General features: G+C 53.1%; 1 protein-coding gene across 2 annotated transcripts; it reads left to right on the forward strand.

The window, feature by feature from the left end:
* Window positions 1-545: 545 nt before the first annotated feature.
* Window positions 546-8,286, forward strand: LOC140261851 (uncharacterized). Of its 2 annotated transcripts, none has more exons than XM_072355730.1 (9): window positions 546-4,633; window positions 4,766-4,843; window positions 5,362-5,433; window positions 6,155-6,223; window positions 6,364-6,435; window positions 6,515-6,616; window positions 6,893-6,997; window positions 7,706-7,847; window positions 8,033-8,286. In XM_072355730.1, exons 1-9 carry the CDS (start codon window positions 4,417-4,419, stop codon window positions 8,166-8,168), a joined length of 993 nt encoding a protein of 330 aa, XP_072211831.1. In that variant the 5' UTR covers window positions 546-4,416; the 3' UTR covers window positions 8,169-8,286. The 2 variants fall into 2 exon arrangements, with proteins under 2 accessions (XP_072211831.1, XP_072211832.1); XM_072355731.1 differs by having other exon boundaries at window positions 547-4,633; window positions 5,374-5,433.
* Window positions 8,287-11,372: the final 3,086 nt, after the last annotated feature.

An 11,372-nucleotide genomic window follows, 5' to 3' on the forward strand; every position in this document is an offset into this window, starting at 1 on the left:
GGTGGCTGCACTGGTGCTCAATATTCAAGCAGCCTGTAAATCTACATTGGGCCAAAGAATCCCAGTTTTAATATCTCATACAGTGTTTACTGTATTGGAGGCAAAAGGGGAACATTGGCTCTCACCCCAAAGATCCCTGAAATACCAGGCCCGTCCTGATAGAGCAGAATGTTGTAGAAATAATTGTAACTAATATTGTCAAGCCAGTATCTTTCCTTAGCGGAACTCCTGCAGAACCAGGACTACATGACTGCTTTGAAACAACTGAAGCTGCACATTTCAGATGGTCAGTCGGACCTGAAGGACCAAACCCTTAGAAGATGCAGAAGTTCCTGGTTTACTGACAGCTGCAGTTTTGTGAAACAAGGAGACTGTAAGGCAGGATCCAGTCCCCGGCTTGAAATAGGTGAACTAGAGATTTCAGAGATGATGTTTGTGCTTATAGTCCTTGGATCCTGGTCAGTAGCAGTTACTGCATATCCTGCCTTACAGAAATGAACGGGCGCCCGTTGCCCGGGCTTGCCCTCGCCACGACTGCGCACGCGCAGAGCAGGCGGCCGGCGTGCGCGCCGCCGTCCGATCGCCCCTCCTGCCGAGCTTTAAGTGACAGCCGGGACAGCCAATCGGCTCTGCAGGGCGGGAACGCGGCTCTCCCGGAAGAAGGGCGACAGCGAAAGCCAATAAGATGGCCGAACGGGGAAGGGCTGGCCAATAGGAGGGCTGGAGGCCGTGCCGGGGGAGGGGCGTGCGGGAGGCCGTGCCGGGCCGCAGCCTGGGCCTGCTGTGCGTCGGTCTGTCCGGCGGTGCCGCCCGGCGTGCGCTGCTGCTCCGGGCCGCGCGTGCCGGGGAAACGTCTCTTCCTTCTGTGGAAGCCGCCGAGCGCCTCGGCCTGCACTCTGTCATAAATACGCGGCGATGAGCGGCTCGGTGCGCACAGGGCGGCCAATCCGCTGCTGGGACGGCACTGCCGCTGTCAGACCGCGTCCGAAGTCGCGGTCCCTCCGGCTGTGAGCTCCCTCCGAGGACGAGCAGGCCGCCATCAGGTCTCCGCAGCGCCTTCTCCGGGCCGCACGAGCCCGACGATCTTGACTTGCGGAATCAAACTCTATAATCCACTTTAACCCAGTGTGTTTCTCAAGAGCTGTGTGTATGTATGTCAAGGTTCCAGCCTGGTACAGCCTAGAACTGAGACTGATGGGCTGGAGGCACCCACAGACCCACACACCAGGGAAGGGGCTTACTCATTCAGCACCTCAGCTTTCTCTTCATCTGTTGGAACCAGCTCTCCTTTTAAATTTACCAAGAAGGTACACCCATTTTGGCCTGTCTCTTCTGGCCAATGTGCCTGTAGAATGTCTTTTTATTGTTTTTCACATCCCTCGCCAGGTTCAGTTCTGCCTGCGCCTTGGCTTTCCTGATCCCATGCCTGCAACTCCAGACGGCATCCCTGTATTATTCCTAGGTGACACAGCCTTGTTTCCAGAGCTTGTACGCCCCTTTCTTGGCCCTCAGTTCACTCATCGGGTCCTTGCTGAGACATGGCGGTTTCCTACGTCATCTGCCCACCGTCTTATTCAGAGAGATAGAGACCTCTTGTGCTTTCAGGAGGGTACCTTTGAAGAGTAGCCAGCTCTCCTCAACATCCTTGTCGTTAAGGACAGCACCCCAGGGGATCTTGGCCAACAATCCATTGAGTAGCTTGAAGTTTGCTCTTCTGAAGTTCAGGGTCCTGGCCCCATTCTTTGCCAGGCCCACAGCCCTCGAGATCACAAACTCGACCAGGGCATGGTCACTGCAGCCCAGGCTGCCTCCAACCTTGACGCCTTTGATGATCTCCTCAGCGTTGGTGAGCAGCAGGTCCAGCAACGCTTCATCTCTGGACAGTCTGTCCACTACCTGGACCAGAAAGTTATCATCAATGGATTCCATGAGCCTTCTGGAGCTCTTGCAGCTCGCCGTGTGGTCTTTCCAACAGATGCCAGATGGTTGAAGTCCCCCATTAGGACGAGAGCCCGTGAGCATGACGCCTCCCGCATCTGGAGCAAGAAAGCCTCGTCAACAGCCTCCCCTCGATCAGGTGGCCTGTAGTATACCCCTAACACCAGGTGACCTTTATTAATCTCATCTCTAATTCTAACCCACAGGCTCTCAATCTGTTCCTGACGGTTGAGATCACACTGATCACACTGATTACCTGGATGAACCTCAGCAATTTTCACATTCCCAGTAGCACTAAAAGAACAGAAGATTTGAAAGTGTAAAAGCATTGCCTACTTGAAAAAATAAACATCATCGACATAGAATCATCATAGTCACCAAAGTTGGAAAAGGCCTCCAAGATCATCCAGTCCAACAATCAGTTCATCACCAATATTTCCCACTAAAACATGTTCCTCAGTATAATGCCTAAACATCTCGTGAACACCTCCAGGAATGATGGCCAATCACCTTTCTGGGCAGCCCATTCCAGTGCCTGACCATTCTCTCAGAGAAGAAATGTTTCCTAATATATTTCCAACAACTTAGCCTAGATGCCAGTAATAAAAGGTAAATAAACATACTAGAGGCAGAAAATTTGCAGTATTGACGTTTTACCTTTTATGCCATGCTTTTCACATGAAAAAAATCCATTTGCATTGAGCTTACTATATAGTCTGCTTACCTTTCACACTTAGGTAGCAACTTACTATTAGAAATCAAAATGTTCTTCATGAGGCAAAAGAGTCATTGGTATGCCACTTGCATTTGTTTCTGTCAAGATCTGCATAGGTTACATGCTCTAAGGCTGCTGTGTTTCCTTAGCCTCATGTGACTGCTGGGAGCTGTGCAGCTGACACCCTTTGTAAGCTTAGAAAATTCCTCCTATTCATCAGTATACCTTTCATCCTCCTGCATCTCCTTGTTTTTGCCTTCACGGAGAAAGACAGATCTCCATCATTAACTCATTATTATAAACTCAGAGGAAGCTCCTTGCTATTGGATTGAGATTTCTACTCTCTCTTGCTCCAGAATCACAGCAAAGCGGGGTCTCTTTTACATCTACAGTAAGATCAGGAATTTCTTGCCTGAGCAGAACACTCAATCTCCCTTAAGCACTGGAAAACATATGTACCGCCCAGCTGTTAGTAGCCTGGTCTGTAACACTCATCAGAGGTCTTACAAGAATATTTGTGAATGACATCTGAGAACGGCTCAGCTTTTCGCGCAGCACCCACCACAATTAATTTGAGCACTGCACACTGCTGCACTGTCCTGTCTACGTCTAATGTGTGTGTCATCTCATTTAACTAAGTTTAAGTCACAGACGTCTGTGTGTATAGTAAAGGTTTGGCCCTGTCGACGGTTTACAGGCTGGTTTGTCCCAGTTCCATGACTGGTGGAGGGGAGGGATTCCGCAAAATCTGTGCCTCCAGAAAAGGGAAACAGGACTGTGGGAATACAAGAAGGAATTTACAGAGCAGCAGCTATGGAGCAAGATAATGACTTCACAGAGCAGCAGCTGCGAAGCAGGATAAACAGCATAAGAACCAAGGACACCTCTAGGAAAAGAATGAATGGATCGTGGCTTTGAAGGGGGTTTAGGGCTCTTATTGCAGTAGATTTCCTCCAAATAGCATGTGTGTTTTTTGAACATCCTCGTCTGTCTGCTATAAAAGTACAGCTTTTCAGGCAAAAAAGGGAAGCGTGATTTAAACGCTGGCGGAAGTCATAACTTCAGCCATCTTTGCTGACAACACCTTCCAAGCCAAGCCGTTGTATGATTCTGCATGTCTATGATGCAAGCAGCAGCCCCACGCAGCCCCGGTGCAGCGCATCACAAGAGCAGCAGCCTGCGGGGAGCCGCCACCCGGAATCACAGAGCCGTGAGGTCACAATGCCCCGTCCTATGGCTGTGCTGAGCTGTGCCATGAGCTCACAAGGCCTGGCCGCAGGCTTGGCTCTGTGCGACACTCACTGTGGCTGCAGCGGTGGTGTTGGAAGCATGGTGCGAGTGTGGGGGGCCATGGACCCCATGGGCCCTGCCCGCCTTGTCCTCTTCCTCCTCTTGGTGGCCATGAGTTTCCAGGAGAGCTGTGCTGCTCCGTGGCGAGCACCGGGAGCAGGTGGGTGGGTAGAGCTGGGACCCAAACTGAGCAGCGCTGGCAGCAAGAAGTTGGGCTGTGTCCCCACGGCCCTGTACTACACTTCCCTGGGGCCTGCCTTCCACGGGGGTGTTGTTGGCTAGGGGGTGATGGGTGGCACTGCGGGAGCCGGGCAAGAGCCCGTGGCTGCGCTGCTCCCCAGGGCCGGCTCCAGCCATGCCGGGCTGTGGCTCTGCTCATTGCTGGCTGGAGCACAGCCTTTATCCTGGGAGATGCCCGGGGAGAGTTGAGAAGAGGCGTGCTGGGCGTGCACGAGCATTTCTGCTTCAGGCTCATGGCACTCCCCAGAGATGAATCCCAGTTTCCAAGCCAGAGCCCCAGTCCACAGCCCAGGGGAAGAGACAGGTGTGCTTTCCTCCAGTGCCTCAGTGTGACCTTCCTGTACATCAGAGGCCTCCCAGGAAAAAAGCCCTGGGGGGCTGCATCTTCTTCCCCGTCATCTGCGAGAGATGTGGCACGTGGCCTGGAGAGAGCACTGCATACGCTGCCAGGTGCCAGCCTACGGCTCATCCCATCCACCCCGCAGCTTTGGAAATCATGACCTGAGTTATTCATCCAGTTACTGAGGGAGAAGGAGATCACACCATGGAGCTGGAACTTCTCACATCTGTTCTTGATTCTAGATGATGAGCTTGGTGCTCCCTTTCCGGATGATCCTTTGGATCCGAACTTCATGCCTGTGCCTGGGGGACAGCCCAGGGGTAAGTTGTGAGCGTCTGTTTCCTTGGAGGCTGAACCGTTCCTGCTCTCACGGTTCACCTGGGTGCAATTTGACTGAAGATCCTCTCCGGGTCTTCCAAGCCTGTTTGTGCCTGGAAGGGCTTCCACAGATGAGCCATGAGTACTATGTCTCTCGGAGAGCTGCCACGTTTCAGTGGGAAGCATACCGCTGCCCCTCTGCAGCCGAGGGAGCACAGACCTTTTTTAAATACTGGAATAGGCTTCCCAGAAAGGTGGTTAAATCGCCATCCCTGGATGTGTTTAAGAGCCATTTGGATGTGGTGCTCAGGGCTATGAGTTAGCAGAGCGTTGTTAGAGTTAGGGTTCTATGGTTAGGCTGCGGTTGGACTTGATGATCTTCAAGGTCATTTCCAACCTGGGTCATTCGATGATTCGGGCTGTGGCATTCCCCAGCCCACCACCAGACCCTACAGGTCACTCAGGGAAAAGGAGGCCCCCACATGTGCCGGAAGCTCTCCTCACCTGTGTCTGATCTCAGTTCTGCCTGCAGGCCCTGCTGGTGAATCAGCAGAAGAGAATCCTGCCTATGATCCCGAGGGCGACGCTGGAGGTAAATCAGCAGGCTTCATTTCCTCGATATTTGTTCATATTTGGCTGGGACAGTTCATCGAGGGTTCCGCCTTTCACCGGCCAGAGGGTTCTTCTGCCCGAGAAGCGTGGATGGTCATCGTTTCTTGGGAGCTGTCAGCATTGTGTTGGCTTTGTCTGCGTATCTCTGAGGTCTCCCAGTGAGAAACTCTCAAGGGGCCAAATGGTCTTCCATGAGGTCCCTGAGAATTGTTTCCCACGGCCTGGAGAAAGTATTTGGAAAGCTGTGGAATGCCAGCCAGCAGGTCACCTGGCCTCTGTGCAGCTTTGGAATTTCCCCCCCCCCCCCCGCCCCGTGTCATCACCTGAGCCACTTCCAGCACTGCAGCTCACTAAGGAAACGAGAGATGGGCACACGCAATGGGAACATTTCTCCTCTATGCGTGATGACAGCTGTGTCTGCAGGCAGTGGCTTACCAAAGCCTAGGTTTACCCCGCTCCGTGCGGTTGAGTTTAGAGCAGGGGTGAACTCCAGGAGGGCGTTCCTCTGGGCAGCTCCGCACAGCATTTGTTAAGTACGATGGTGAGGCCCCTGGAGGCAGCCAGGAACTGTTTCCGAGGCGCTCCCGTGCGGAAGGGAGAGAACAGTGTTGTGAAGGAATCCCTGGCTTTAACTGCATCCTGCGTCCTTCTGGCCGAAAGGATGCTCAGTAGCAGTTGCTCTGTCCTGCGTTTGTTTGCAGATGTGACCAGAGGAGGCGATCCAGGTTATCCTCTGATTTCCAGAACGGAGACTCTGTCGGATGGCGCAGGTAGGTCATAGCTTTGAAATTCTTCAGAGAGCTTTTGCTGCCCGTTTCAGTGCCATCTCATGGCACGATCCCCTGTACGCTCTGCTACTCAGTGATGCTGTAGTGTGTGACTGAAACTTTTTGTGGGTCTTTGGTTGCAGAAGTGCCCCCAGTGTGGGCCTTGCCCGGTCATCCGTTTCCTCCTGCGCTGGAGCCCAGCTGGAATCCCAGCAGTGAGTAGTTTGTCTTCACTGACTTGGCTGAGTTCAAGACTTCATGCACAAGATATTTAACTTCATACGTTCTGTTAAGGTCGGGAAAGAGAAGAGGATGAAGCCAAAAGAGGAAAACACTCCCAGGGCTCATCCCGGCTCCTGAAGCAGCTGCTGAAGGAAATGAAGAAGGCAGAGCGTGGTGGGTATACTTCAGTCTGTTCACTGTGGGACCTGGGAAGCTGAGGTCTGACGTACGTGTGTGGGCAGGCTGTAGCCTGCACAGCAGGAAGGGATGGCTCAGAGCCGTGCTGCAGCCGTGTTCCATGTAACACCTTGCAGGTGCTGTCAAGCACCAGAGCTGGTCTGCACCCAGCCAAGAGCCAGAGGCAGCTGATCCCCCAGCACAACCATTACTTGTCAGAGCTGCTTTGTGCACGTGACATCCCAATCCTACTGCCCTGCTTTCTTTCTAAAGGAACGGACCAAGAAACTGAGCAGGGTGCACGGCAGGAAGGCGGATATCCCACTCTGCCGGTCCCGGACAGAGGAGCGCAGGCAGCAGCAACAACTGGCATGCCAGGTAATTTCTGTCCCGTGATCATACGGTGTCACTAACCAGAGTCACTGCGTGCCTGCAGGCTCTTGCTGCCAGCTCTTGCACACCAGGTCAGCAGCCAGAGCTGAGCGTGTGAGCACAGAGCAGATGTCAAAGAAGCCAGGGCTGGCTCTCTGAAAATGGCTGGCCTTAGTGGGGTGTGGAGAGTTGTTCCAGCAGTGTGCCAGAGAAGGTACTTGCAGACCTCTGTGACGCTGCTCAGCTCCCACCGCTCCCGGATCCCAGAGTTGTGAGCGAAGCCACCTGAGGGTGATGAGCAGGGTCCTGCGTGGTAGGAGCCTGCAGGAGCGTTTCTCCCCTGGGCTGGCTCTGGCTGTGCCCTGTGCTGGCTGAAGCCTGACCTTCAGCCTGGGGGGCGTTTCACAGGAGAGCTCAGGACACGCACGCCGGGGAAAGCGTGAGGGATTCTGCTCTGTAGCTCTCCCCACAGACCAAGCCTAGACCCCAGGGTACAGCCCCAGCTCTCGGCCCAGAGGAGGACACAGGTAGAGCCTGTGCAGCCTCTCCCTACCCAGCGAGAGGTGGAAGCAATCCTTCTTGTCCTCCGGTGCTTCGGCACCAGAGACGGAGGCACCCACTGACAAAAAAGACCTCTGGGGTCCGTGAAGCACACTGAGAGATCATCTGTAGCGCAGCTGAAGGTAATGTGGGACATTGTCTCGTTTCTTCCAGGGATGAATGCAGGCGAAAGCACAAAGGCTGGTGCTCACAGACCTGGGCGGAAGCGCCACGTTCCGGTGATGGTCTCAGCGGTGCTGCTGCCTGTGCTGGTGCTGGCCGTTGGTGCTGTGATATGGCTGTGCAGAAACTACCTGTGAGTTGGCCTTTCCCCAGAACACCTGATTGCTGCATTTGGCAATGGAGCATTTGTGGTGCCAGGATCCTGGGCGGCCAAATCGGCTGCTGGCAGTACACTGCCAGGACTCAGGTTGCAAAGTCTTTCAAGTTTCCCCTTATTTCCTGTCAGTGAGTAGTGCTTTCTGAAACTCATTCTCACAGAGTGCGCAAGAGGGAAAAGAGAGCAGCAGAAGAAGAAGCTCCTCCTGATAGCAACGAGGAGATGGTTCCAACTGGAGATGAGAGCTGGGAAAGGCAACAAGACTCTTGCCCAATCGAACAAGAATCTCAGCAATAGTTCCAGTCCGTTCCATTCTGCCACTGGAGAGGCCAGAAGTCTTCCAAGTTTTATTTTATACTTAAAACAAACAATCCAACAACCGTCCCACCCTTCCCTTCCTCCCTCTCCCCCCCCCAAAAAAAAAACCAAAAAAACCAAAAAAGAACAAAAACCCAACAAAAAACAACCCACCCTCAATAAAACAAAAAACCCCCCCAAAATTAGAATCTCAACGCTGTTCTTTTTCTTGGGTACACTGAGGTGACGCTTCTTCTAGCTGAGACTTTGCAATGAGTTTGTGTCACGCAGTTCTCTCTAGAGCTCACTCGGTGACAGCGGGAACAAACCCGGGCAATACAGTCCCCTTCCCCACCTCCCCTCTGATGCTGTAAAGCACAAGCTGTCCCAGCCATGACCTGCCTCTGACATGCTCAGCCTGCAGGGAGAAGATCTGCCTGCGTGTCTGCAGGCTGTGCTCACTTTGCCAGGCACAAGGTTCAGTCCAGAGCTCAGCTCAGTTTACCTACAGCAGAAATCCAGGCTCTGCCAGCCCTGCTGCAGAAACATTGAAGTCCCGTTCTTGCAGTGTCACGCAGTTCTCTAGATCGATCCATGACATTGACAGGAGGGCAGTAGGCCCGTGGGCCCCTCGGGCCCCTAAAATGTGAAGGGAAAAGGGAAAAGGGGTAGGGAGTTGGGAGCTGGGCTGTAGGGAGCAAGCAGCAGTCTTTCTTGCTTACTATGATATCGGAATGCAAGATAACACAATATAAATGACCTTCTCCTGACCCTTGTCCCTGCCTCCCCCTGTCCTCAGAGTGCAGCCACCTGCTCTTGAGGAGGGTAAAGAACTGGGATAATTTATACTTGCTTATCCTGGCACTGTCTGTGGGCCGCTAAGAGAAATCCCTGCATTCCCAAAAACAGAGACAAAAAGGGACAGGCAGAGGAGTGCCTAGTGAAGATGGAACGATGCTTTCAGCTGTGGTTGGTATGGCTGGATACAACCGACCACCCAAGGCTGAGCACGCTCTCCTGTCTCAGCCCCAGTTCTGGAAATAGCCAGAAGAGCCCAGTGTTCTCTTGCCTTCCTTTACTGCTGTGAGCCATTCTGAAATGCACGTTATCAATAGAGCAAAATATCAATTTTTAGCCCCAAAATAAAATTCCTCCCTTAAATAGCACTACTTATCCCCAAAATAGGACATTTTCTACACACACACACACAGACAAACACACACACACACACACAAAACAAAACAAAACAAAAAAAACCCCAAACCATTTTCTGCTGTAAATATCTCCTTTAATGCATTTCTTTGGAGCTGTTTGCCTTTGGAAGACAGTGCTGGCCTGTGACCAAAACCTCACTCCAGCTTTGTATAGAAGAACTGGGGAAACAGTACCATTGTCCCCTGTGAAAAGCAGGATGCAGGTGGGCACCTCCCTTTCTGCTGAGATCCCCAAACCAGAGGCTGCCACTCTAAAGAGAGCTAACTCCACCTCTGTTGGACTTACAAATAAGTTGGGACAGTCGCCATTGGCTTTGACTTAACAACACCTGATGACCCATCACTACTGAAGATCAACATCTGGACTCCCATGGTAGCGACCATCTCTCTCTTGTTTCCTACAAAGACTGCTTGCTTTTATTTCCAACTTTTTCTATTGCCCGTCTTCCCTTCCACATCTCCCTAAACAACTTGATTTGCAATAGACTGGACGGGCTAACATTTAACTCCTTGTGTCTCAATCTCTCCGTCGGGTACACGTATATTAAAAGAACCTCCCTCTCACTCTGATAGTAGGAGCGAGAGAGTGTCGCCTCCCTGAAGAAAAGCAGAGGTAGAGGGACAATGGGGACTCCTCCTTCCGAGACTCCTTGGCTCTGACAGACAGGGTGCCTGCATTTCTTGGAGCCTCGGGTCTCAAGTCAAGGCAGCATTTGAAAGGCGTAGCTGTGCGTGAGGCTGGGCCTGGGCTGGAGATGAGACTGTTCCCTTCCAACCTGCAGCTCCATGAGATCCCGGGTGGGAAGAGAAGGGCTTTTTGGGAGACTCGGGTATAGCTGAGGAGCAAAACACTGCAGCTAATCAACTTGGGAAGGGACAAAGAGAGGCAGAGAAACGGCTGCCTCCCTTCAGTGCTCTGACCTGAAGGCACCCCCGGGGTTTGCATCTGGGCACAGAACTGCCCTGTGTTTGGAGAAGAGTCTGCCTTCTTTGTACAGAAACCCATCGGCTGTTGGACTGCGTGGAAAGAGATGGAGTAAAATACAATCAAGGCCTTGCAGAAATCGGTCCTTTGCTGCGTTCTGGCCATTGGTGCGCTGAACAAGATCTATCGGCCCCACAGGGATGCACTTTCTCCCTGAAACACAGGCCCCAAGGGAAACAATTGCAGCTCCTCACTTAATAGAAGGATCTGCATTCTCTTCCAAACTGTACTTTGAGTAAACACTAGTCCTGCGTCCAAACAGATCGTTAAGGTGCCATGTTGCAATTGAAAATCCAGACCCTGGCTTTGGAAGCCAAAGAGAAGCCAAAGTCTGCTCCCCGACTCCCACCCCGGTCAGGCCCTCAGGCAGCCATCTTAAGAGGGCATGGCTGTGCTCCTGCCAGGCAGGCCGTACCCAGCGGTGAACGTGGCACCGGGAGGGGTGGGATGGGGCTGCCTGGAGCCCCCACTTCACACGGCTGTCCCCTCCTCAGCCCTCAGGAGAGCCGCAGCTCAGCCGGCGAGCTGTGTGTGGGAAAGGCTGTGTCACAGCCAAGGGTCCTGGCTCGGGGCTGCAACATGTGCCTCTTCTGAGCAGTGCAGTGCTGAGCATTGCTCCAGGAACAACGGGCAGTTACTGGGAACATTTCAGAAGCAAGAAGGAGAAGGCCAGAGGCCTGGAAACATGGCCTGTGGAGGAGCTGCCCTGAGCACCCGAGCGCTGAACTTCCAGCACTCAGCGCTCACTCAGCGAGAGCAGCTGCTTTGGACCGGCCCGGCCAGAACCGGAGCCAGAGATCTCAAGGCAGGAGCGGCCTTGGGGCTTCACACTGTGCCGCCGTGCAGCAGATGGCAGCAGAGGGGCAGCCTGGTGGAGTGCGCTCTGAGGAGCTGTCACCTTGCAACAAGGAGCAGACAGCAAGGAGCCTCGTGCTTCTGCTTAGAAATAGAGAGGCAAAGTCCTCAGCACCAAAACACACGGGATCACACAACCACCAAGGTTGG

This window comes from Excalfactoria chinensis, chromosome 22, assembly GCF_039878825.1.
Source record: "Excalfactoria chinensis isolate bCotChi1 chromosome 22, bCotChi1.hap2, whole genome shotgun sequence".
NCBI classification, from domain to species: domain Eukaryota; kingdom Metazoa; phylum Chordata; class Aves; order Galliformes; family Phasianidae; genus Excalfactoria; species Excalfactoria chinensis.